Source organism: Piliocolobus tephrosceles, chromosome 21, assembly GCF_002776525.5.
Source record: "Piliocolobus tephrosceles isolate RC106 chromosome 21, ASM277652v3, whole genome shotgun sequence".
In the NCBI taxonomy this organism is placed as follows: Eukaryota; Metazoa; Chordata; class Mammalia; order Primates; family Cercopithecidae; genus Piliocolobus; species Piliocolobus tephrosceles.
In genome coordinates this window covers 16,642,431-16,670,162 of record NC_045454.1, presented here as the reverse complement: position 1 = coordinate 16,670,162, position 27,732 = coordinate 16,642,431, and the positions used below count along the sequence as shown (strand labels likewise).

Sequence of the window (27,732 nt, the reverse complement as noted above, 5' to 3'; positions counted from 1 at the left end):
AGAGAAGATATATAAATGGCCAATAAGTATATTAAACTTAACATCATTAATTATTAGAGAAATGTAATATCACTACAATATGACATCATCTCACAAACCATTTGGATGGCCACTATTAAGAAAACATAGAAAACAAGTGTTGGTGAGCATGCAAAGAAATCGAAAGCTTTGTGCTCTATTGGTGGGAATGTAAATTGTTACAACCACTATAGAAAACAATATAGAGGTTCTTTAAACAGTAAAAATATTGGCTGGGCAAGGTGACTCACGCCTGTAATCCCAGCACTTTAGGAGGCTGAGATCAGCGGATCACCTGAGGTCAGGAGTTCGAGACCATCCTGATTGACATGGAGAAACCCCATCTCTACTAAAAATACAAAATTAGCTGGGTGTGGTGGTGCATGTCTGTAATCCCAGCTACGTGGGAGGCTGAGACAGGAGAAACACTTGAACCTGGGAGGCAGAGGTTGTGGTGAGCCGAGATTGCGTCATTGCACTACAGCCAGGGCAAAAAGAACAAAAGTCTGTCTTAAAAAAAGAAAAAAGTAAAAATATCATTGCCATATGGCCCAGAAATCCTACTTCTGAGAATATAGCCAAAACAATTCAAAGCATGATCTTGAAGAATTTGCACACTGACTGGTTGCAGCATTATTCACAATAGTCAAGATGTGGAAGTGACACAAATGTCCATTGATGGATGAATGGATAAAGAAAACGTGAGATATTTATACAAATGAAGTATTAACATTGTTAAAAAAAAGAGGTGCTATCACATGCTATAACATGGATGAATCTCAAGGACATGATGCTAAGTATAATAAGCCAATCACAAAAGGACAAATACTATATGAGCCCATTTATATGAGATATGTAAAGTGGTCAAAAATAATAGAAAGAGAAAGTAGAAAGATGGTTGCTAAGGACTAGCAGAGGGGAAGGAAAAATCGTTCAGTGTGTATAGAATTTGAGCATTGTAAGATGAAAAAAAATCTACAGATCTGTTGCACAATAGTGTAAATATATTTAACCCTATTGAACTGTACTCATAAAAAATTTTTTAGAGACATGTCCCACTCTTCCACCTAGGCTGGAGTACAATGGCACAGTCATAGCACAATGCAGCCTCGAACACCCCTGGGTTCAAGTGATCCTCCTGCCTCAGTCTCCGGAGTAACTAGGATTATAACAGTGGGTCATTACACCTGGATACTTTTTTATTTTAATTTTTTGTAGAGATGGGGTCTCATTAGGCTGGCCAGGCTAGTCTTGAACTCATGAGCTCAAGCAATTCTCCCATCTTGGCCTCCTAAGCTGCTGGTATTATAGGCATGAGTCATCATGCCCAGCCTTAAAAATGTTTAAGATGGCAGGCCAGGCACAGTGGCTCATGGCTGTAATCCCAGCACTTTGGGAGGCCAAGACAGATGGATCACTTGAGGTCAGGAGTTTGAGACCAGCCTGTCCAACATGGTGAAACCCTGCCTCTACTAAAAATACAAAAATTAGCAAGGCGTTGGTGGGGGATGGGGGTGTCAGCCATTGCTGAGACTTCAGTATGTAAATAAAGCAGCAAGGATGGTGTTTGAGCTCTGAGAATGAACAGAATGCCTCGCCAAGTGGGTCCCTGACCCCTGTGTAGCCTAACTGGGAGACACCTCCCAGTAGGGGCTGACAGACACCTCATACAGGTGGATGCCCTTCTGGGATGAAGCTTCCAGAGAAAGGATCAGGCAGCAATATTTGCTGTTCTGCAATATCTGCTGTTCTGTAGCCTCTGCTGGTGATACCAAGGCAAACAGGGTCACAAGTAGACCTCCAGCAAACTCCAACAGACCTGCAGTTGAGGGACCTGACTGTTAGAAGGAAAACTAACAAACAGAAAGGAACAGCATCAACATCAGCAAAAAGGACATCCACCCTAAAACCCTATCTGTAGGTCATCAACATCAAAGACTAAAGGTAGATAAAACCACAAAGATGGGTAGAAACCACAGCAGAAAAGGTGAAAATTCTAAAAACAGAGTGCCTTTTCTCCTCAAAAAGATCACAGCTCCTCACCAGAAACAGAACAAAGCTGGACAGAGAATGACTTTGATGAGTTGTCAGAAGTAGGCTTCAGAAGATCGATAACAACAAACTTCTCCGAGCTAAAGGAGCATGTTTGAACCCATCTCAAGGAAACTAAAAACCTTGAAAAAAGCCAGGTGATAGGGGCCAATATTCGACATTCTTTTTTTTTTTTTTTTTTTTTTTTGAGACGGAGTCTTGCTGTGTCTCCTGGGCTGGAGTGCAGTGGCCGGATCTCAGCTCACTGCAAGCTCCGCCTCCCGGGTTCACGCCATTCTCCTGCCTCAGCCTCCGGAGTAGCTGGGACTACAGGCGCCCACCACCTCGCCCGGCTAGTTTTTTGTATTTTTAGTAGAGACGGGGTTTCACCGTGTTAGCCAGGATGGTCTCAATCTCCTGACCTCATGATCCGCCCGTCTCGGCCTCCCAAAGTGCTGGGATTACAGGCTTGAGCCACCGCGCCCGGCCTGTGACATTCTTAAAGAAAAGAATTTTCAACCAAGAATTTCATATCAAGCCAAACTAAGCTTCATAAGTGAAGGAGAAATAAAGTCCTTTACAGACAAGCAAATGCTGAGAGATTTTGTCACCACCAAGCCTACCTTCCAAGAGCTCCTAAAGGAAGCACTAAACATGAAAAGGAACAATTGGTACCAGCCACTGCAAAAAATGCCAAATTGAAAAGAACATCGATGCTAGGAAGAAACTGCATCAAGTAATGGTCAAAATAACCAGCTAACATCACAATGACAGGATCAAATTCATACATAACAATACTAACCTTAAATGTCAATGGGCTAAATGCCCCAATTAAAAGACACAGACTGGCAAATTGGATAAAGGGTCAAGTCCCATCAGTGTGCTGTATTCAGGAGACCCATCTCACATGCAGAGACACATATAGGCTCAAAATAAAGGGATGGAGGAAGATCTACCAAGCAAATGGAAAGCAAAAAAAAAAAAAAAAAAAAAAAAAAAAAAAAAGCCGAGGTTGCAATCCTAGTCTCTGAGTAAACAGACTTTAAACCAACAAAGGTCAAAAGAGACAAAGAAGGCCATTACATAATGGCAAAGGGATCAATTCAATAAGAAGAGCTAACTATCCTAAATATATACGCACCCAATACAGGAGTACCCAGATTCTTAAAGCAAGTCCTTAGAGACCTACAAGGAGACATAGACTCCCACACAATAATAATGGGAGAGTTTAACACCCCACTGTCAATATTAGACAGATCAATGAGACAGAAAGTTAACAAGGGTATCCAGGACCTGAACTCAGCTCTGCACCAAGCAGACCTAACAGACATCTACAGAATTCTTCACCCCAAATCAACAGAAGATACATTGTTCTCAGCACCACATCACACTTATTCTAAAATTGACCACATAATAGGAAGTAAAGCACTACTCGGCAAATGTAAAAGAACAGAAATCACAACAAACTGTCTCTCGGTCAACAGTGCAATCAAATTAGAATTCAGGATTAAGAAACTCATTCAAAACCACACAACTACATGGAAACTGAATAATCTGCTCCTGAATGACTACTGGGTAAACAACAAAATGAAGGCAGAAATAAAGATGTTCTTTGAAACCAATGAGAACAAAGATACAACATACCAGAATCTCTGGGACACATTTAAAGCAGTGTGTAGAGGGAAGTGTATAACACTGAATGCCCACAGGAGAAAGCAGGAAAGATCTAAAATTGACACCCTAATATCACCATTTAAAGAAATAGAGAAGCAAGAACAAACACATTTGAAAGCTAGCAGAAGGAAAGAAATAACTAAGATCAGAGCAGAACTGAAGGAGATAGAGACAGAAAAAAAACTTCAAAAAAATCAATGAATCCAGGAGCTGGTGTTTTGAAAAGATCAACAAAATTGATAGACTGCTATCAAGACTAATAAAGAAGAAAAGAGAGAAGAATCAAACAGATGCAATAAAAAATGATAAAAGGGATATCACCACCGACCCCACAGAAATACAAACTACCATCAGAGAATACTATAAACACCTCTATGCAAATAAACTAGAAAACCTAGAAGAAATGGATAAATTCCTGGACATATACACTCTCCCAAGAATAAACCAGGAAGAAGTTGAATCCGTGAATAGACCAATAACAGACTCTGAAATTGAGGCAATAATTAATAGCCTATCAATCAAAAAAAGTCCAGGACCAGACGGTTTCATGGCCAAATTCTTCCAGAGCTACAAGGAGAAGCTGGTATCATTGCTTCTGAAAATATTGCAATCAACAGAAAAAGAGGGAATCCTCCCTAACTCATTTTATGAGGCCAACATCATCCTGATACCAAAGCCTGGCAGAGACACAACAAAAAAAGGGAATTTTAGACCAATAGCCCTGATGAACATCGATGCAAAAATCCTCAATAAAATACTGGCAAACCGAATTCAGCAGCACATCAAAAAGCTTATCCACCATGATCAAGTGGGCTTCATCCTTGGAATGCAAGGATGGTTCAACATACGCAAATCAATAAACATAATCCATCATATAAACAGAACAAAGGCGAAAATCACATTTCCATTCTGTGTAGGTACCAAATTTTATCCATTCATGTGCTGATTGTCACTTGTGTGGCTTTCACCTTTTGGCTTTTGCAAATACTGCTGCTATGAACATGCGTGTACCAAGATCTCCTTGAAATCCTGCTTTCAGGTTTTGTCAATATATACCTAGGAGTAGAATTGCTGCATCATATGGCAATTCTATGTTTAATTTTTTTAAAAATTGCCATATTATTTTCTAAGGTATTTTTATTTTTCTATAGTTAAGGGTTACAAGTTCAGATTTCTTTTTTTCTTTTTTGAGACAGAGTCTCACTCTGTTGCCCAGGCTGGAGTACAGTGGCCCAATCTCAGCTCACTGCAACCTCTGCCTCTGCCCACCCCCCGCCCCACACCCTGGATTCAAACAATTCTTCTGCCTCAGCCTCCCAAGTAGCTGGTACTGCAAGTGTTTGGCACCACACCCATCTAATTTTTGTATTTTTAGTAGAGATGGGGTTTCACTATGTTAGCCAGGATGGTCTTGAACTCCTAACCTCAAGTGATCCGTGAGCCTTGGCCTCCCAAAGTACTGGAATTACAGGTGTGAGCCACTGCACCAAGTCACAAGTGCAGATTTCTTATGTGCATATATTGCATCATGGCGAAGTCTAGCCTATTAGCTTCCCCAGCACCCAAATAGTAAACACTATATCCAATCGGCAACTTTTCAAGCCTCACCCCCTCCCACCCGCCCACCTTTCAAAGTCTACAATGTCTGTTCCACTCTGTATGTCCAAGGGTATCCATTGTTTAGCTCCCATTTATAACTGAGAACATGTGTTATTTGACTTTCTGGTCTGACTTCTTTCACTTAGGGTAATGGTCTCCAGTTCTATCCATGTAGCTACAAAAGGCATGATTTTATTCCTTTTTATGGCTGAATAGTATTCTATGTTATACATATACCACATTTTCTTTATCCAAACCTCTATTGTTGGGCTTAGATTGATTCCATAGCTTTGCTATTATCAATACTGCTACAATGAAATACAAGTGTAGGTATCCTTTTTATAAAATGATTTCTTTCTCTCTTTTTTTTGTTTTCTTTCTTTCTTTCCTTCCTTCCTTCCTTCCTTCCTTCCTTCCTTCCTTTCTTTCTTTCTTTCTTTCTTTCTTTCTTTCTTTCTTTCTTTCTTTCTTTCTTTCTTTCTTTCTTTCCTTCCTTCCTTCCTTCCTTCCTTCCTTCCTTCCTTCCTTCCTTCCTTCCTTCCTTCTTTCCTTCTTTCTTTTCTTTCCTTCTTTTCTTTTCTTTTCTTTTCTTCTCTTCTCTTCTCTTTTCTTCTTTTCTTTTCTTTCTTTTTCTTGTCTTACTTTCTCACCCAAGCTGGAGTGTGCAACAGCATGATCTCTGCCTCCCTGGTTCAAGCGATTCTCCTGCCTCACGCTCCCGAGTAGCTGGGACTACAGGTGTGTGCCACCATGCCGGGCTAATTTTTTGTATTTTTAGTAGAAACGGGGTTTCACCATGTTACCCAGCGTGTTCTCGAACTCCTGACCTCAGGCGATCTGCCCGCCTCAACATCCCAAAGTGCTGGGATTATAGGTATGAGCCACCACACCTGGCCTAAAATGATTTATTTCTTTTGCTGTGAAGAAGCTCTTTAAGTTCCATTTGTGTATTTTTTGTTTCATTGCATATGTTTTTGAAGACTTCATCATAAATTCTTTGCCTAGGCCAGTGTCCAAAAGAATTTTCCCTAGGTTTTCTTCTCAAATTTTTATAGTTTCAGGTCTTAGATTTAGGTATTTAATCCATCTTGAGTTAATCTTTGTATATGATGAGAGATACTGGTCCAGTTTCATTCTTCTGCATATGATTATCCAATCTTCCCAGAAATATTTATTGAATAGGATGTCCTTTCCCCACTGTATATTGTTGTTGACTTTGTCAAAGATTAATTGGTTGTAGGTAGGTGGTTTTATTTTTGGGTTTTCTGTTCTGTTCCATTGATATATGTGTCTATTTTTATACCAGTATGATGCTGTTTTTGTTACTATATGCTTGAAGTATAATTTGAAGTCAGGTAATGTAATGCCTCCAGCTTTGTTCAACTTGCTTAGAATTGCTTAAACTATTTGGACTCTTTTCTGATTCTATATGAATTTTAGGATGGCTTTTTCTAATTCTGTGAAAAATGACTTGGTGTTTTCACAGAGATTGCATTGAGTCTATAGATTGCTTTGGACAGTATGTTCATGTGAATGATACTGATTCCTCAAATCCATGAGCATGGGATATTTTTCCATTTGTTTATGTCATCTACAATTTCTTTCATCAGTGTTTTTTAGCTCTCCTTATAGAGATCTTTCATCTCCTGGTTAAATATATCCTTATGTATTTTATTTTCTTTGTAGCTATTGCAAATGGATTGCCTCCTTGATTTGGTCCTTGGCTAGATTGTTACTGGTGTACGATTTGCTACTATGAAATGCTACTAATTTTTGTATGTTAATTTTGTATCTTATAACTTTACTGAATTGTTTTCTCAAATCTAAGAGTTGTTTTTACAGTCCTCAGAGTTTTCTAGACATAAGATCATCTCATCAGCAAACAGGGATAATTTGACTTCACTTTTCTCTAATTTGGATGCCCTCCATTTGTTTCTCTTGCCTAACTACTCTGGCTAGGACTTCCAGTACTGTGTTGAATATGAGTGGTGAAAGTGGCGTTCTTGTCTTGTTATAGTTCTTAGAGGAAATGCTTTCAAATTTTCACCATTAAATGTTATGTTTGCTGTGGGCTTGTCATATGTAACCTTTATTATGTTGAGGTATGTTGCTTCTATGCCTAGTTTGTTGAGGATTTTTATCATGAAGAAATGCTGATTTTTATTGAATAATTTTTCTGCATCTATTGAGATGATCATATGACTTTTGTCCTTCATGCTGTTGATGGAATGTATCACATTATGGATTTGCATATGTTAAACCATCCTTGGATCCCCAGGTTAAATCTGACCCAATCGTGGTGTATGGTCTTTTTTATTTGATTTGCTAGTATTTTGCTGAGGCTTTTTGTATCTATGTGATTCAGGGATATTGATCTGTAGTTTTCTTTTTTGTTGTGTTCTTGTCTGATTTTGTTATCAGGATGATACTGGCCTCATAGAATCAGTTAGGGAGAATTCCCGCCTCCTCAATTTTTTGGAATAGTTTCACAAGGATTTGTATTAGTTCTTCTTTGTATGCTTGGTAGGATTAATCTGTGAATCTATCTGGTCCTGGAATTTATTTTCTTGAAAGACTTTTTTTTGAGATGGAGTTTCACTCTGTCACCCAGGCTGGAGTGCAGTGGCATGATCTCTATTCACTGCAACCTCCACCTCCTGGGTTCAAGGGATTCTGCTGCCTCAGCCTCCTGAGTAGCTGGGATTACAGGCATGCGCCACCATGCCCAGCTAATTTTTGTATTTTTAGTAGAGATGGGGTTTCACTGTGTTAAGCAGGCTGGTATCAAATTCCTGAGCTCAAGTGATCCGCCCTCCTCTGCCTCCCAAAGTGCTGGGATTACAGGCACGAGTCACCACGCCCGGCCTTCTTGGGAGACTTTTAATTACTAATTCAATCTTGCTATTCATTATTGATCTGTTGAAGAGTTCCACTTCCTGGTTCAATCTTGGTAAATTGTAACTGTCCAGGAATTTATCCATTTCCTCTAGGTTTTCTAGTTTGTGAGGGTATAGCTGTTCATAATAGTCTCTCATGATGTTTTGTGTTTCTATTCAGTCAGTTGTAATGTCCCATTGTTCATTCCTGATTGTTTTTATTTTCATTTTCTCTTCTTTCCTAGGTTAGTCTAGCTAGTGGTTTATTAGTTTTGTTTAACATTTTGAAGAACCAAGTTTTGTTTTGTTGATTTTTTTTTTATTGTTTTTCTGGTTTCTATTTCATTTAGTTCTGCTCTGATCTTTGTTACTTCTTTGGCTAACTTTGGGTTTGGTTTGTTCTATTTCTAGTTCCTTGAGGTGTGACATTGGTTGTTAATTTGTGATCTTTCTACTGTTTTTTGAGATGGAGTCTCACTCTGTCACCCAGGCAGGAGTGCAGGGGTGTGCAACCTCTGCCTCCTGGGTTCAAGTCATTCTCCCACCTCAGCCTCCTGAGTAGCTGAGATTACAGGCATGCACCAACATACCTTGCTAATTTTTGTGTTTTTTAATAGAGACAGGGTTTCTTCATACTGGCCAGGTTGGCCTCAAACTCCTGACCTCAAGTGATTCAGCCACCTCAGCCTCCCAAAATGCTGGGATTACCATGGTAAGCCACCATGCCTGGCCCTTTCTACTTTTTTGATGTAGACATTCAGTGCTATAAACTTCCCTATTAGTACTGCTTTTGCTGTATCCCACAGGCTTTTGTATGTTGTATTTTCATTTTTATTTGTTTCAATTTTTTTTTTAATTACCACCTTAATTTCTTTGTTGACCTGGTGATCTTTCAGGAGCATGCTGTTTAGTGCCCATGTATTTATACCATTTCAAAGTTCCTCCTAGTATTGATGGAATGGAATCCTTTTCTGACTTTATCCACTGTGGTCTGAGATGATACTTGATATAATTTCGATTTTTAAAAAATTTGTTAAGACATGTTTCATGGTCTTAATATATGGTCTATCTTGGAGAATATACCATATGCTGATGAAAAGAATGTATATTCTGTAGTTGTTGGGTAAAATGTTTTATAAGTGTGTGTTGAGTCCATTGGGTTAAAGTCCAATTTAAGTCTGCATTTGTCCATTTTTGCATCACTCTAAAGGAACACCCAAGGCTGGGTAATTTATAAAGAGAAGTGGTTTAATCAGCTCACAGTTCTGCAGGCAGAACACGAAGCACGGTACTGGCATCTACTACTGATATGTGTCTCAGGAAGCTTACAATCATGGTGGAAGGCAATGGAGGAGCCAGTGTATCACATTGGCAAGAGATGGAAGGGGGTGGTCCCAGACTCTTTTAAACAACCAGATCTCATTTAAACTGAGTGAGAACTCACTCATCACCAAGGGGATGGCACTGAGCCATTCATGAGGGATCTGCCCCTATGATCTGATACCTCCCTCTAGGCCCTACCTCCAACATTGGGGATCACATGTGAACATAAGATATGGAGGGGACACACATCCAAAGCATATGAAAGTCTAATGTTTCTTTGCTAATTTTGTCTCTCAGTGATCTGTCTAGTGTATGAGTAGGATGTTAAAGTTCCCCATTTTCACTGTATTCTGTCTGTCTCATTCTTTAGGTCTAGTTATATTTGTTTGTAAATTTAAGGGCTCTGATGTTAGGTGCATATATATTCAGCATTGTTATATTCTCTTGCTAAATTGATCTCTTTATCATTATGTAATGACCTTCTTTGTTTTGTTTTTATTTTTAATGTATTTGATTTAAAATCTGTTTTAACTGGTATAAGATATAGCTATTCCTGCCTGTTTGGTTTTTGTTTGCATGGAATGTCTTTTTCCAACTATGTACTTTCAGTCTATATATGTCTTTACAGGTAAAGTGAGTTTCTTATAGGCAGCATATAGTTGCATCGTGTGTGTGTGTGTGTGTGTGTGTGTGTGTTTATTTGTTTTGAGATGGAGTTTTGCTCTTGTTGCCCAGGCTGGAGTGCAATGGCACGATCTCGACTCACTGCAACCTCTGCCTCCCAGGTTCAAGCAAGTCTCCTGCCTCAGCCTCCCAGGTAGCTGGGATCACGGGCATATGCCATTATGCCCGGCGAATTTTTGTATTTTTAGTAGAGACAGGGTTTCTCCATGTTGGTCAGGCTGCTGTCAAGCTCCCAACCTTAGGTGATCCAATTGCCTCGGCCACCTAAAGTGCTGGGCATCATGTTGTTTAAAGTATTCTGCCAATACATATCTTGTGAGTGGAGCATTTAATCCATTTATTCAAGGTTAATATTGATATGCTAGGCTTTATTCTTGTCATATTGTTAATTGTTTAAAGTTATTTTATATGATAAATTACTTGTTTCTTTCTTTTTCTCTTTTTGTCATTGTGGTTTGATGAGATTCTGCCATGTTGCCATTTGATTCTTTTCTCTTCCTCATTTATGAGTTTGATTTTATGAGAAATGTGAGTTTTATTATTCTGTGTGTTTTCTTGATGCTGAGTGTTGACCTTTCATTTCCATGTTTAAGACCCATTTGAGCATCTCCCATAGGAACAGGCTACTGTTGACAAGTTCACTCGCCATTTGCTTGTCTGGAAAAGATTTTATTTCTCCTTCATTTATGAAGCTTATTCTGACAGAACATAAAATTTTTGACTGACAGTACTTTTCTTTCAGCAGTTTGAAATGCCATTCTGTTCTCTTCTGGCCTGTAAGGTTTCCACTGAAAAGTCTGCCGTTAGTCTGATGAGTTTTCTTAATAGGTAACTAGATGCTTTTCTCTTGCTAATTTTAAAATTATTTCTTTCTTCTTGACTTTAGACTTTCTAAATATACTATTATGTGAAGTTCTTTTTGCAATGTATTTGCTGGGGCTCTGTATCTGGATGTCTAACTCTCTTGCTAGATGTGGAAGTTTTCATCAATTACTTCCTAAAAATAGGTGTTCTAATTTTTAAAAATCTCTCTTCCCCCTTGGAAATGCCAAAAATGCATAAGTTTGGTCACACTATGTAGTCCCAGATATCTCAAAGTCTTTGTCTCTTCTTTTTTATTCATTTTTCCTTATTTTGTCAGACTGGATATTTCAAAACACCTGTCTTCAAGTTCTTAGATTCTTGTTTTTTTCTTCTAATTTTAGAGATAGAGTTTCAGTATGTTGCCCGGATTGGCCTTGAACTCTGGCCTCAAGGAATCCACCTACCTTGGCCTCCCAAAGTGCTGGGATTACAGGCATGAACCACCTTATCTAGCCATGTTCTGAGGTTCTTTCCTCTGCTTGGTCCAGTCTACTACTGAAGCTTTTGAATATATTCTGTATTCCTTTTGTTGAATTTTTTTAGTTCAAGAGTTTTTGCTTGTTTTTTTTTTCTTATAGTATCTCTCTCCTTGGTAAATTTCTCATTCATTTCCTGGACTGATTTTCCAATTCTTTGTATTGATTTTCAGATTTCTCGTGCATTTTGTAGGGCTTTATAAAATCAATATCTTGAATTCTTTATCTGGCATATTGAGGGATTCTTTCTGATTGGGATCTGTTGCTGGACAATTATTGTGATCCTTTGTTGATGTCATGATTTTCTCCTTTTTCATGTTTCCTGTGTCCTTTCATTGGTATCTGCAAATCTTGTGTAGTAGTAGCTTGTTCAAGTTTTTTTTTTTTTTTTTTTTTTTTTTTTTTTTTTGAGGCGGAGTCTCGCTCTGTCGCCCGGGCTGGAGTGCAGTGGCCGGATCTCAGCTCACTGCAAGCTCTGCCTCCCGGGTTTATGGCATTCTCCTGCCTCAGCCTCCGGAGTAGCTGGGACTACAGGCGCCCGCCACCTCGCCCGGCTAGTTTTTGTATTTTTAGTAGAGACGGGGTTTCACCGTGTTAGCCAGGAAGGTCTCGATCTCCTGACCTCGTGATCCGCCCGTCTCGGCCTCCCAAAGTGCTGGGATTACAGGCTTGAGCCACCGCGCCCGGCTCAAGTTTTTTTTTAAATCGTTTTTGTAGGAGAAAATATTTTTCCTGAAAAATGTATGTATGTTGTTAGTTGAGTAGGATACTTTGGCTTTCATTCTGGGTGCCTATGGTAGTGTGATCTTAGTATGACTTCATGGGCAGTACCCAGGGTCACTGGTATCTTTGATTTTCTTGGTAGCTTAGAGTACAGTTATTACTTGAGGTTGTGGAAAAATTTAGTTGGGTATTGGATGCCAACTGAGCCCATCTTTGGGCCCTGGTGGTGGCAGCAGCTTGGAGAGTGTGCCTGAGCCCCAGAGCAGTCTACACTGGCTTTGGTATTAGTGAGTCCTGGGAGGCTGATTCTTGAGCTTCCTAGTGGCTTGCTTAGAGGGTAGTCATGGAAGTTGGGGGACAGGGACGTGGGCAAGTTCTCAGACCCCTGGGAAGCACACCCTGGTGTGATATGGTTGACAGCAGTAGCGGTGGTGGAGCAATCCACTAGGACCCAGGCAGTCCATGTTGGTGTTTCTGGTAGATGCAATGGGTTGGGTGGGCTACTCTCTAGTCCCACAGCATCCTGTAGCAGGTGTGGTGGTATTGTCCTAAGTGTGCTTAGGAGAGCTTGTTCTCCCCTGTCCCTCCCCCATCTGGGTGGCATCACCTCACACTTGGCAAAAAGGGGGACACAGCCCAACATTAAACTCTTGCAATTGTGCCAGCTGTGGGCTTGTGACCAGAGAGGGCAGGCAGCACCAGAGCTTCCTATGTCTTCTCTGTTGAATCCTTTCTCTTCTCTGAAGAATCCGAGCAATCTTTCCTAGATAATCTGCTTAAAATGGAGTTCCTCTCCATGAAGAAGGCCATGCTACCTGCATCTGGTCAGCCATCTTGATCACCTTTCTACATTTAAAGAGACACAGCATGTTAAAAAGAAAATTTAGTTCCCTTAGGAATTGTTATTTACCTAGCCCTCCCAGTCAAGAAGTGGCCTGCATTTTAAAGGATTTTAATGCTTTTTTTCACTCCCCAGTGATTTCAGGGAATTGGGTTGTTAAAAATGTTTTCTTTAGAGTTTTTATTCATGGGATGCTTGCTCCAATAGAAGTTACTTACCATTACCAGAAGAAACTCTTCATCAGTGCACTTGGCAGCTGACATCTTTGTCCTCTTGAAAAAAAAAAAAAAAGTTGTTCGGGCATGGTGGCTCATCCCTGTAATCCCAACCCCAACACTTTGGGTGGCTGGGGTGGGCCGATCACCTGAGGTCAGGCGTTCAAGACCAGCCTAGCCAACATGGCGAAACACCATCTCTACAAAAGTACAAAAATTAACCAGGCATGATGGTGGGTGCCTGTAATCCCAGCTGCTCAGGAGGCGGAGGCACGAGAATTGCTTGAACCCAGAAAGCAGAGTTTGCAGTGGGCCGAGATCGTGCCATTGCACTCAGCCTGGGCGACAGAGCAAGACGCCATCTCAAAAAAAAAAAAAAAAAAAAAAGCTGTTCATCCCTGTCATCTATCCAACTTCTTTCCCATCTCTGGACTCTAAGTCTTGCCATTTTCCTGGTAGGGAGGAACTTCATGGCCATGGATGTGAGCTGCCCAAACACTCAGAAAAAAAGAATCTTGACTTTCTTCTCTTCTTTGACCTTCCTCACTCTATTTCAGCCAACATTCCCACAGCCCCACCCTAATTCTTGTCATCACTCTGAAATGTGAAACACAGACATTTCACTCTCTGACCACAACCACTACTACCCCAACTCACCCACTACTTCATTGCCAGTGGCCTGAGGGGTATGCTGGCCAACAAGGTCTTTGGTTAAGGTTCCAAAGAGTGCAAACACTATAGAAGGTCAAGTCTCCCTCCTATTAAAATACTTTTTTTCTAACATTTTGAAACCTTTTGTTACATGTTTACATGAAAGTATTTGAAGAAACACAAGAGATTACAAGCAGTTTTTATAATGTTTCATAAGGAAAAACAGGTGGAGCCTGGTAGTCCAAAGTGGTGATTAACAGCATGAAATTTACATTCACAGCCAGGCGTGGTAGCTCACACCTATAATCCTAGCACTTTGGGAGGCCGAGGTGGGCGGATCACCTGAGATCAGGAGTTTGAGACCAGCCTGACAAACATGGTGAAACCCCATCTCTACTAAAAATACAAAAATTAGCTGGGTGTGGTGGCTGTAATCCCAGTTACTCGGGAGGCTGAGGCTGCAGAATCACTTGAACCCAGGAGACAGAGGTTGCAGTGAGCCGAGATCGCGCCGTTGCACTCCAGCCTGGCCAATGAGAGCAAAAGAGCAAAACTGCATCTCAACAAGAAGAAAAGAAAGAACAAAAGGAAAGAAAGAAGACAGAAAGAATGAAAGAAAGAAAAGAAAAGAAAGAGAGAGAGAAAGAAAAAGAAAGAAGAAAGAAAAAAGAAAGAGAAAGAAAGAAGGAAATTTACAGTCACAGGAGACCATACTAAGACTCTACCCTCATTAGCTGTGGAATGCAGAAGCAAGTCACTTACGACCGACTTTGGGTCCTTACCTAACTCATTTGTAAAATGGAGATGATAAATCCAGCCTCACAGTCTTGCAATGAGGAGTTTAATTAAGATTATGCTCATAAAATCTTTCCACAGTTCTGGGGCTTTTTTCAAGCAGATACATGGAGCTGGGCTAGGACTGTTGTAATCCAAACACAGATGAGCACAGGAAAATATCAGATGTTCAGCTGTATGTAACATGGCCCAAGGCCTGCATACAGACACCAGAATGCACACATGAAAACATCCACATACTTACATGTAGTCACCCAGTTGTGAATGCGTACACACAAATATGAATATGCAGTATACATCTTGTTTTACACAGAAATGCAAGTCGTAGAACCCCTAAATCATGTGTGCACACATGCTGTATGCAGAGACACACAGAAAAGTTAGCAAACATTGAGAAACAGTGGCACACCCCATCAGGCACACACACACATGTGCATGTGTAGACATAAGTTGGAATGGATACCCATTATCAAGCACAAACATACACCCCACAAAGCCTGGTGCACACATAAATTCATGTATCAAATGGACATACTGAAACATACATGCACACAGACACTACAATCATGCACCCAGAATGACACACAGACCGTTGTATAAATGAGGATAAACATGGCAGAGGCATCCAGGAGAACCCACTGGACAAAATGGTACAAAATACAAAGATGCAGGAGCACACAGGGTAATTGAGGGGAACACTGACTTGCAGGAAAGGAGAAAGAGAAAGATAGAAAGATGGGATCCAAGACAAGTATAGACAGACAGGTGAGCAAAGTCCTGTGCAGGGCTCCAGGGCCGACCAGAATAACCTGAGAGTCTAATGCTGGCCTGTCCTTCTCCAGATACTGCCGAACTCAGCACCACGCTCCAGGAGGCCATGAAGGATTAATTTCCCATTCACAGCTCCATGGGGTAAATCTTGGCTGTGCTGAGGAAGGCATGGGGAAAGAGGCTCCCAAAGACTCTGTCCCTTTCCACCTTCCCAAAGGAAAAGATTTGGGAGCTTTAGACTAGAGAATGTAAAAGCAAGGAAGGTGCTTAGGGAACATCTCATCCATCTGTTTCATCCTACAGATTAAAGAGAACAACTACTATTCACTGAGCACTTACCGCCATGCACCTCATCTGCATCAACACATATACTTCTCCCCTAAATAGCCAAAGAGGTAGGAGCTGTTCTTGGCTCCATAAGGCTCACAGAGATAAAGTCAACTGTTCAAAGTCACACAACTAAGAAGGGATAAGGTTAGGATTCCAATCCAGTCCTTAATCATTGTTCCATCCATCCAGAAAGGGAAACTGAGGCCCAGAAAAGAAAATGGATCTTCCTGGGTTTGCCACTAACTCACTCTGAAAGCCTGTACCCAAGACATTGCCCAACGGGACAAGTCCGCCCCACATGATTTCAGACTCCATTCTCTCACTCCATGCTCCAGGGTAATCAACAAGTCCAACATCGATTGACCTCTATGTCCACAAATACTGGAGTTCTCCCAGCCTGTCTCTCCCCACCCCTCCCTGGCTAGGTCATGGCAGCCTGCTGACCACTCAGTGCCCTTCCCAGTGCCAACATCACTGAGAAACAAACTCCCCAAATGTCTGTCTCCCACCTTTTAAAGAAACAAGAAGGAAAAGGAGGGGCCAGGCCCAAGTGCAGGCTGGTGACCAGGATTAGAGGGATTGATACCTGGCCAGATGGTGCTAATCCTCCTTCCCACCTCTTCCCCTCCAAAATCAACAAACAACTTTCCTCTGTCCGCTTTGTTCTCTGAACTTTGCTCCCTCCACACAGGTCTCAGAGCTCAGCATCCCAGAACACTTGGAGCAAGATGTCAGTCCTGGGGGTGCCAACCTCACCCACCTCCACTTGTCCAAAGTTGGTAACCCAGAGGACAGGTGCAACCCTGGAAGCTCCAAACATCAGAGCCTGTCCTGTGGCCATCTGGAGCCCCTCTCAGGATCTGGCTGAGGCTCATCTCAGGCCCACACAGGACCAGTCTCAGCACCTGCCTCATGCTCCTGTCAGAGCCCACTGGGACCAACCTCAGACCCTATATGGTGCCACTCTTATGCCCTCCTAAAGCAGGACACTCTTATGCCTTCAACGACACCTGAGACAACACACAGAGCCCTCTTGGCACCAAATGTGACTTTAATATTCTCCTGCTGTCAAGTTCAGTGCCAACTTGTTTCCCATCCTCACGTACACCTGGGGGCAGTCCCAAAGCCAACACGATGCCTCTCCCTCCCTGGTCGTACCTGAGGCTGATATCAGAACCCGCCAGTGTCATCCCTGTGTCCACTGCTGATACCAGTCTCGGCACCCACCTCCTGCTAAGCCTGGCCCGCACTTGACTCCCAGGGTGATCTAGGCCAGTCAATGAAGGCGGACGAGGAGAGAGTTCACATCCCAGCTTCCTCACTTACTCCCTGTGTGACCTCACTCAAGAGGATTTATGGAGTCCAGATCTGCTCATCTTCACAATGAGGATGATGATGAACCAACCTCATTGTTACAAAGATTCCACCAGATCACACACACCTAGACTTGATCTTCCCATATGCGACCGTGCTTACCAAAGGGTAACTGTCCTGTTTACTAAGGAAGAATTTCCCTGAGGGAAGGACAGGAGGCTACTCATACCTGCTCCACACCCACCCACCCCAGGATCTGTCTCTGTGCCTAACACTGGAGTTTACCCCAATCTCTTCTGCGATTGTTCCCTCTGCCCGCTAATAGTAGTAGCCCCTGACAAAGCAGGCATCACCCTTAAATATGATCTCACCCTCGAATATGATCTTCTCTTCCTAAATAGTCCCTTTCCACCAGCAGGAAAACCAAATCCACAAAGTGGAACTAACGACGCAGAGCAGGAGAGACGGGAGTTCAGGGCCACTCACACGTGTCCCCTGCCCACTGTCTGTTTTCTGTCCTCCATAGACCCTTATATAAATAACAAAATATTAATAGGGATGATGCTATCAATCTAGTGGGTTTCCCTAAGGATCTGGGTTGGAAACGAGTGGAAATCTTCGTAAATTACAACTCTTGGGACACTTGAGATTTTTCCACTATTTGGGGGTTGTTATTACTATTTCTCAAGACCTGGCCAATCCCTCTACCAACTGATAACATGAGGTACTCTTCTCCAGGTGTGGGGAAAGTTCCCCTGAAATATGGCTCTGGTCTTCCATTCCTTTCCCAACAAGAGATGTGCAGTGGAGGTTCTGTGGCACCCGTCCTGGCCTCACTCTGAGGTTCCAGTGAGGATTCTGGGCATCAAGAGACAGCTCTGGGCCAAAGCAAAATCAAGTCAGCCCCTGGGCCCAGTGCTGGGCTGCTGGGCTTTCTGGGAGGAGCTGCTGGGCTTGCTACACACTCCTCCTCCCAGAAACTCCACACCCACACCCTGGGTCTTCCTAGCCCCAAGACTCTCAAGTCCATATGCCTGGAATCCCCCCTCCTGAGACCCTTAACACTGCATCCTCCTCACCAGAAGACCCCCAAATGCACAGCCACACTTCCGTCTCACCTCAGTAAAACACAGGCTTTTGGGTTGCTCTCCCCAGGAACCCCCACGTCCACAATTTTGAGGTGCATTCTCAGTCTCAGACCCAAAATCCAAAGTCCAGGTGCTCCCCTGTGCAAATATTCCAAACTCCTCAGTTCTACAGTTTATCTGTTGCCCCCTCCTAAATCCACAGCCCTGGGGCACCCCTCCTGAAGTACCACATATTTAGTCTGGAGGCCCCCCTCTCTGTTCAACTGCCCTGGGGTCCCCCTCCTCCTCCCTTGCTGTGTCCCAAGCTGGGCAGGATTCATGGTGGGGGGTGTAGTGGCAAGGTGAAATGAGGTGATTATGTAATCAGCCAAAGTCCACCCCTCTTTTTCAGGCAGTATAAAGACAAACCACCTCAGCCGTCACCATCTATCATCCCACTGCCACCATGCTGGCCTCGGGGCTGCTTCTGGTGGCCTTGCTGGCCTGCCTGACTGTGATGGTCTTGATGTCTGTCTGGCAGCAGAGGAAGAGCAGAGGGAAGCTGCCTCCGGGACCCACCCCATTGCCCTTCATTGGAAACTACCTGCAGCTGAACACAGAGCAGATGTACAACTCCCTCATGAAGGTATCCCAAGGCACGGGGTGGGGGCTGCCAAGTTGGCTGGGGCTTTGTGGCAGGGGATTGACCACTGTGGACTAGAGTCTTATGAAAGCGAGTTTTGGAGGATCAGCATCAGGGTCCTGGCCAAGAAAGACAGGGTCTTTGCATGTCCAGCTCCCTGACAGTGAGAACCTAGGGGCAACGGATCCCAGGAGTTGACATCTCGGTGCTGGGCCCATTCAGAGTGGGGGCTGCTCCCTCTAACCACTCCCACCCACCTCCATCAGATCAGTGAGCGCTATGGCCCCGTGTTCACCATTCACCTGGGGCCCCGGCGGGTCGTGGTGCTGTGGGGACATGATGCCGTCAGGGAGGCTCTGGTGGACCAGGCTGAGGAGTTCAGCGGACGAGGCGAGCAGGCCATCTTCGACTGGCTCTTCAAAGGCTATGGTGAGGGGGTGCCCAAGAGGGGGAAGGTGGCCAGGGGGACGGGATGGTCTCAGTGTCTCCAGGCTTCTTTCTGACTCTCCTGCCCACTGGAGGCTATGGCAGAGCCCCTGGTCTGGTCTTCTCTCCCTTTCTCCCTTCATTCTGGCCTCTCCCTGTGTGTCCCTCACCTGTCTCCAGTGTCCCTGTCCTGATTCCTCCCTGCCTCTCTCTGCCCCTCGTTCTCTCTCCTCGTTCCGCCTCACTGGAGTCTCCTCTTTCCCCTCTCTGTCCATCTCTGAGGACATCCTGGGTTTCTGTTTTCCAACCCTGGTCCTCTGCCTTCATTTGTCTTTTTGTCGCTCTCAGCTTCTGTGCTTCTCTGTGTTTCCCCTCTCTCCACTTCCCTCTCCCACTTCTTCCTCTGTCTTAGGATTTCGCAGTATTCCTACTTCCACACCTCCAGCCTCCATCTCTGAGTAACAGTTTGTCCTCCTTGCCGATCCTCTCTGTTTCTGTCTCTGTATGTTTCTCTCTTCTCCAGCTCAGCTTAAGAATCTTTCACCATTTTTATTTCCTCCTCCCAGATCTCCCCATGTCTCACTTCCCCTCTTCCATCCTCTTTCTCAATCTCTCTCTCTCTTTCTCTCCTTACTTTCTTCCCTTCCTCCATGGAGTATCGGTGTATCCCTCTGTTTCTCTGGGCATCTGTCTGTCTGGCCTTTCTGCTTCTCTTCTGATTATCTTTTTCTTTCTACCCGGGGTCTGTCTCTGTCTCTCTCTCTCTCTCCCCTTCTCTCCCTCCCTCCCTCCCTCTCTCGTTTTTCTGACTCTGAGTTTGCAGCTCTCCTGGGCACTCCTGCTGAATCCATCTCTCTCCCACCCCATTCCCTCTGGGCTCCACCCTTGGGGAGCCCCCTGGAGCTGGTCTGCTCCTGCCCCCGCCGCCCTCTGACCTCCCTCTATCCCCACGTTCACCTCCCCAGGTGTGGCGTTCAGCAGCGGGGCGCGCGCCAAGCAGCTTCGGCGCTTCTCCATCGCCACCCTGCGGGACTTCGGGATGGGCAAGCGTGGCATCGAGGAGCGCATCCAGGAGGAGGCGGGCTTCCTCATCGAGGCCCTCCGGGGCACGTGCGGTGAGCAGGGCACCCCAAGGGGGCGGTTGCAGGAGTAGGAAAACGCCCAGGGCGGGGACCCGCGCCTTCTGCCTGAGGATGGGAACTAGGTGGGGAAAGGCCCCCGCACTTCCAGCCCTGGAGTCTGGCGCTGGGAATTTGGCTCAACAGGGCCCTGCCTCCCGGAATTCTGACTCTCCTCAGACCTCTGAGTTGACTCCCTCCCCAATCCTCTCCTCTGGCCACATCCGCAGGCGCCAATATTGATCCCACCTTCTTCCTGAGCCGCACCGTCTCTAATGTCATCAGCTCCATTGTCTTTGGGGACCGCTTTGACTATGAGGACAAAGAGTTCCTGTCACTGCTGCGCATGATGCTGGGAAGCTTCCAGTTCGCCTCAACCTCCAGGGGGCAGGTAACCGGCTGCAGCCCGGCCCCTGACGCCCCTACCACAACCTGCCAACTGCTCCCCTACCTAGAGACAGGTGCCCCAAACTCCCACCCCCCTCCAGACAGTGTCCTCTCAAAATCATCCCCCATTATTGGACAACTGGACAGTTGCACTAGAAACCAGGACGGATGCACTATACCCAGTCTCCAAGGACACCCGAATAGCTCAACAGATGCTCCCCAGAACAGAGCCTGCCAGCAGGATGCAAGCCCTCAGCACAGCTCTCTCACCTGGGTGCATGTTCCCATCCCCAACTTACTGTAATTTCTAACAGGTACCCTTATCCAGTTCTTTTCACATCTACACAAATGTTCCAAATTAGCCCACTGGACTATCTGGCCAAGCGCCCTCTACTTCACCCACTTTAAATACCTGAAAACATGAACAGCTGCCCTAACCAACACCCCAAACACATAAATATCTAGAGAGATTATTCCCCAGACACCCAAGTAAGTGTTCACCAACCCTTTGCAATCACACACCTTACAGAGGTGCTCCCAATGCATCCCACTTGGATACACAAACACCTGAACAGGTATCCCCTCCACTTTAACATCTTCACCAGCCGTGCTTTAATACATGAACACCTGAACAAAAGCCCCCAGTCCGGACCCAGTAAGTATCTGGATAGTTGTCCACAACCAAGTCCACTTAAATGCTTAAATACCTAGACAGGTGATACTCCCCTCATACCAGCCACACCTGAATAGCTAAACACCTGGACAGGTGTCTTCCAACTCAACTTCACTTGAATATGTGAACACCTAGATGTGTGTTCCAATCCAGCCTCATTTGCATACCTGAAACCTGGATATATGCCTCAGTTCTTCTCACCGAAATTCCTAGAACGTGGCCCTGGCACCTAACCCACGTGAAAACTTAGATATAAGTTCCCATCCAACCCCACTGAAATACCTAAACACCTGGACAGATGCCTTTAACTCAGTTCCTTCCTTGCTATGAAACAAGTCCCATTCCCATCAGCTCCTGCCCCCTGACAGCTGTCCTTCTCTTCTCATCCTCTCTCTGCAATCCCAGCTCTATGAGATGTTCTCCTCGCTGATGAAACACCTGCCAGGACCACAGCAACAGGCCTTTAAGGAGCTGCAAGGGCTGGAGGACTTCATAGCCAAGAAGGTGGAGCACAACAGGCGCACACTGGATCCCAATTCCCCACGGGACTTCATCGACTCCTTTCTCATCCGCATGCAGGAGGTACACCCCAGCAGCCAGTGCAGGGATGTGCAAAGCCAGGCAGAGGGAAATCAGGCTGGGAGTGGGGCGGGCAGACAACACAGGCCCATTCAAATTAGCCCTCGTCATAATAATCCTCACAATTGGCCAGGCGCACTGGCTCACGCCTGTAATCCCAACACTTTGGGAGGCCGAGGCAGGTGGATCACCTGAGGTCAGGAGTTCGACCAGCCTGGCTGACATGGTGAAACCCCGTCTCTACTAAAAATACAGAAATGACCTAGGCATGGTGGCATGCGCCTGCAATCCCAGCTACTCAGGAGCCTGAGACAGGAGAATTGCTTGAATGCGGGAGGCAGAGGTTGCATTGAGCAGAGATCATGCCACTGCACTCTGGCGTGAGTGACACAGCAAGATTCTGAAAAAAAAAAAAAAAAAACACCCTCATAATCCCAACTATATCAACCACTGCTGTTCCATCTACTGAGCCCTCACCCACAGGCAGGACTTGTGCACGTGAATTAGAAGAGCAAGCACTTCCACAGCACTACCAAATGCCAGGCACTGTGTTAAGTGCTTTAAGATAGTCTCCCACTGAACACTCACAACAGCTTTGAAGGAGGTTCAGTCATGGCCCCAACTGTACCAATGAGGAAACTGAGGCCCAGAATGTTGAAGTGTCTTAACTGAGGTCACACAATAAGGAAGCCTTGGTCCCCCAAGCTCAAACCCTGGTGTCTCTGGGCCTAAAGCTGGTGCTTTTAACCACCAAGCTCTCTAACCATTCACGCCCTGGTTATCAGACACACGTCTGTGGACAGGTGACCTGGCTTTACATCACAGGGTCCCCACCTCCGTCTGGACGTCAGTCTCCCATGTGGGAAGGCTTTAGGGAGTCTGAAGCTCAGGGAGAAAGGATCAAGGGAGGTGATTCCTCCACAGTAAGTTTCAAGATTTTTAGGGAAGAAATAGGATGCTGTTGCTTAAAGTTCTATGCTTGTTTCTTAGAAAAACTCTTTTCTCCTGACTCTTCATCTTGCTGTCTCTGTACTACTTTCTCTTCATCTCCCCTCATCGTTATCTTTCTAAATATTCCTACCATTAAAAAAAGTAACAGATTGGGCAACATGGCAAAATCCCGTCTGTACAAAAACTACAAAAAAATGACTGGGCATAGTGGTACATGACTGTGGTCCCAGCTACTCAGGAGGTTGAGGTGGGAGGATAGCTTGAGCCCAGGGTGGGCAGATGCAGCAATGAGCCAAGATCATGGCACTGCACTCCAGCTGGGGTGACAGAATAAGACCATGTCTCAAAAAAATTAATTACTTTTTAAAAAATTAACCAATGAGCCTGCATGGTCATGTGCATTTGTGGTTCTAGCTACTCAGGAGGCTGAGGCTGGAGGATTCCTTGAACCCAGTTCAAGTCCACCCTGTGCACCTTAGCAACACCAAGTGTGTATAAGAAAAAAAGACTGACAGCTAAGTTGATATTTAAAGGACAGATGGTCAGCCAGGTAAAGAAGGTGAGAAGGAAGAGCATTTTGGGCAAAGCCAGCAGCCAGGGCAAGGGCTGGACCTGGAGCGAGTCTGGTAGATCTAGGATCCCTCTTTCCACCTTTGGTCTGGACCAAAGAGAGGAAGATTCAAAGGAAAAGCCCTAGAAGGGCCCCAAGAGCATGGGAAGTGAGCTTGGCCTAAAGGCCCCTCTCCCTGCAGGAGGAGAAGAACCCCAACACGGAGTTCCACTTGAAGAACCTGGTGCTGACCTCGCTGAACCTCTTCTTCGCAGGCACCGAGACCGTCAGCACCACTCTGCGCTACGGCTTCCTGCTGCTCATGAAGCACCCAGAGGTGGAGGGTAAGGCTGGAGGGGGAGGGAAGTGGAGGGTCCCAGACCCTCAAAACTCCCCTGACCCTGGTGCAATGTCCCCACCTGCGCCAGATCCCAGGACCCTGAGACGTGCCTTGCTGTCCAGAGACAGGGCAATATTCAGCTGATAGGAATCAGCTGAGTCTCACTGGCTATTAAAATACTGAAAATGTCTGCAGTGATCTGTCAGCCACTCCTGTCCCAAGCCCACTGAGTGCCCACTGTCTGCTCCTCCGGATCATCCCCTACGTTCCTCCCTGTGCCTACCCTGTGATTTTGGCACAACCTGGTTAACAGGATCCTGCTCCAATAATGCGAATCACTGATGTCTGTTGTGAGTGGTCTACCTCCATGTCATTGGTGGAGCCATGTCATCCACCCCGTTTTACCTATTCGGACTATAATCCCTTCTCTGAGACCCCTAGATGTCTAAACACATTCCCCCATCTCCCCAAGCCAAGGTCCACGAGGAGATTGACAGAGTGATCGGCAAGAACCGGCAGCCCAAGTTTGAGGACTGGGCCAAGATGCCCTACACGGAGGCAGTGATCCACGAGATCCAAAGATTTGGAGACGTGATCCCCTTGGGTTTGGCCCACAGGGTCATCAAGGACACCAAGTTTAGAGATTTCTTCCTCCCTAAGGTGCTGTCCCCCACCCCACTCAGACTACAGGGACGTCCAGCCTCTCTCTGTGTCCCCAGCATCCCACCCCCATTAGAAGCTTTCTAGACCCTGTCCCACTTCCTCAATTAGTCAAAGAAGACTTCCCCCACCACCACATCCGTTCCACCTTCCCACTTAGAGACTCCTGAGTTCTGCATCTCCCCAGACTCTTTGTATCAGGAGAATCAACCCCATGTTCCCAAACTTCCTGTCTTAAGAAATAGGAGCCCCCTTTCCATGAGGCCTTTTGCCTTAGGGACACAAATCTCAGGTACCCCAAATACCCTGCCTAGCAGGACGTGGACCCCATGTCTCTCAAACTTCCTGATGCAGAGACGTGAACCTTCTATCCCCCAAAGCTCCTCCCTCAGAGGTCCCCAACTCCCATGCCTGTCAATTCCCCTTACCTGGGGCACCCTAGTTCCCCCTCCAGCCCCTGTGTACTTTCACCAATCCCCAACCTTCCTCATCACACACACCTTCCTCCTCTCTACCAGGGCACTGAAGTGTTTCCTATCCTGGGCTCTGTGCTGAAAGACCCCAAGTTCTTCTCCAACCCCCAGGACTTCAATCCCCAGCACTTCCTGGATGAGAAGGGGCAGTTTAAGAAGAGTGATGCTTTTTTGCCCTTTTCCATCGGTAAGAGACCACTGTTTGCCACCAGGCCACTGCTCACACCAGCAGGTGCCTCCCTCACCCAGCTCCCCTCTCTGCGGTGTAGCCTGGTATTTCTCCAGCTTGGAAGTTCCTGTTAGAATCTACCCTTGAGCCACCAGCTGATACTACCTTAACCACCAAGCACCCAATACCGGCGCCCAGGTAAAAGGAAAGGAAACATCTTTCCCCATAGATGTATTTGTCTAGGGTCACACAGCAGATTCTTCAGATCCCTGAAAGGAGATAAGGGCACAGCACAGCAGTCATATTTGCAAGTGTGTCTGGCAGGTAGGGACATCTAAATCTCCCATTGCTACACCTGGCATGGATCACCCATCTCTGATGGATGCGTGACATTATGCCTTTTTCAAAACCCGTAGAAATGTACAACACAGAGTAAACCCTAATGTAAACTATGAACTTTGGTTAGTAATAATATATCAATATTGGTTCACCATTGTTACATCTCTTATAGAAAGAAACTGAGGCTTCTCTGAAAGTCTCTGAGTCCATAATATTCCACCTCTCCTCCCTGGGAGAGCCGCAGCTGGAGGTCGGTAGTGGGGCGAGGCTGCACTGAGAGTGGGCTTCACCTCCACCCCTCCCGCCTCTCCTCCTCAGGAAAGCGGAACTGTTTTGGAGAAAGCCTGGCCAGAATGGAGCTCTTTCTCTTCCTCACCACCATCATGCAGAATTTTCGCTTCAAGTCCCCCCAGTCGCCCAAGGACATCGATGTGTCTCCCAAGCACGTGGGCTTTGCCACGATCCCACGAAACTACACCATGAGCTTCCTGCCCCGCTGAGGGAGGGCTGCGCTGGGGCAGGACTGATGGGCGGGGCCAGGGGCGGGGCTCGTGGGAGGGGCGGGACTAAGTGGTTGCAGGATGGGGGAAAGGAAGACTAGGTGGTTAGAGGGAAGAGAAGAAACAGAAGGGGCTCAGCTCACCTTGATGATGTCCTTCAGAGCTGGGATGAGAGGAAGGGAAACCTTACGGTATGCTATGGAGAGTAGTCATAATAGCAACTCTTATTTCCTGAACAAGTACCTCCATGTCAGCTTTGTTCAGAAAGCGTTGCATGCTCACCTCACTTAATTGCCTCAAACCTCTGCAAAGGGGAACAGCACACGTGACAAAGCTGAGACTCAGAAAGTTGTCTCTATCTGATGTCTCACAAAACATAAGCACCCAGAAAATCTTTGAACACAGGTCTGTGTCCATAGCCCTCTGGACAGATTCTTAAAAAGCACCCTACCTTATGTAAAACAGCTTAGTATAGCGTCACACGGCCTGAACATCCCTGTCCTGGGGATTTTTCCAGAGACCTGAAGGGCGGCTGTCCTACCTTCACTGCACACTTGCCCACACTCTCACCTACTCAGCACGCTTTGAATACCATGGTGCAGTCTGAGCTCACTACCAGGTAAGGCCACTGTGGCCCGTTCAGAGTCAGTACAGGGACACAGTGAGACATGAATGGATATACACAGTCAGTCCATTGACAATTCTTTTGCAGAGCAGAAGTTTTTAATTTTAATGACTTTCTGTCATTGTATCTCTTAATGAAGAAGTTGAAGGAGAGAACCACTTTCAGAGAATGCCGGGAGAACTCTGGATGAAGACGTACCATATGCATGTGTATGATCATGTGCAGGCTTGCATGTGAGCATATGACTGCATATTCTTCTCTGTGTATGCATGAAACACATTCCACTATGCGTTTCTGAAGGTGGGGCTCTCCTGATGGATCTGGGGTCCATTGTAAGACCCAGTTAAGAGTTTCACAGTCACTGCCCACTCTCAAGGAAGTTAGTGTATGTGCCCCTTAGAAGCTGCCTTACAGCATTCACGAAAATTAACTCAAAGTTTATCATAGACCTAAATGAAAAGTGAGTATAAAACTTCTAGAAGATAACACAGGAGAAAATCTAGATGACCTTAAGTTTGGTGATGACTTGTTAGATACAACACCCAAAGAACAATCCTTGAAAGAAGCAGTTGATAAGTTCTGTGTCATTAAAATTAAAAATTTCTGCTCTGTAAAAGAATTGTCAAGAGAACGACAATACAAGCTATAGACTGGGAGAACATATTTGCAGGGAACATATCTGATAAAGGACTTACATTCAAAATACACAAAGGGGCCGGGCGCAGTGGCTCAAGCCTGTAATCCCAGCACTTTGGGCGGCCGAGACGGGCAGATCACGAGGTCAGGAGATCGAGACCATCCTGGCTAACACAGTGAAACCCCGTCTCTACTAAAGAATACAAAAAAACTAGCCGGGCGAGATGGCGGGCACCTGTAGTCCCAGGTACTCGGGAGGCTAGAGGCAGGAGAATGGCATAAACCTGGGAGGCGGAGCTTGCAGTGAGCTGAGATCCGGCCACTGCACTCCAGCTCCGGCGACAGAGCAAGACTCCGTCTCAAAAAAAAAAAAAAAAAAAAAAAATAGAAGTCAGGAAAGAACAGGAGCTG

General features: G+C 45.3%; 1 protein-coding gene across 6 annotated transcripts in view; it reads left to right on the top strand.

Annotated features, from left to right (window-relative positions):
* The window catches only part of LOC111554024 (cytochrome P450 2A13), a 31,907-nt gene extending 5,847 nt beyond the window's left edge, over window positions 1-26,060 (top strand). For 2 of the 6 annotated variants that reach the window (XM_023229271.2, XM_023229273.2), the window contains exons 2-10: window positions 18,794-18,898; window positions 19,162-19,324; window positions 20,287-20,436; window positions 20,670-20,830; window positions 21,905-22,081; window positions 23,782-23,923; window positions 24,392-24,579; window positions 25,098-25,239; window positions 25,879-26,060. In XM_023229271.2, the coding sequence (XP_023085039.1) occupies window positions 18,794-18,898; window positions 19,162-19,324; window positions 20,287-20,436; window positions 20,670-20,830; window positions 21,905-22,081; window positions 23,782-23,923; window positions 24,392-24,579; window positions 25,098-25,239; window positions 25,879-26,060 (1,410 nt within the window). Of the gene's footprint in view, window positions 1-16,562; window positions 17,354-18,664; window positions 18,899-19,161; window positions 19,325-20,286; window positions 20,437-20,669; window positions 20,831-21,904; window positions 22,082-23,781; window positions 23,924-24,391; window positions 24,580-25,097; window positions 25,240-25,878 lie in introns of all 6 variants that reach the window. The other 4 variants (XM_023229268.2, XM_023229269.2, XM_023229267.2 and 1 more) reach the window with 3 other exon arrangements.
* Window positions 26,061-27,732: the final 1,672 nt, after the last annotated feature.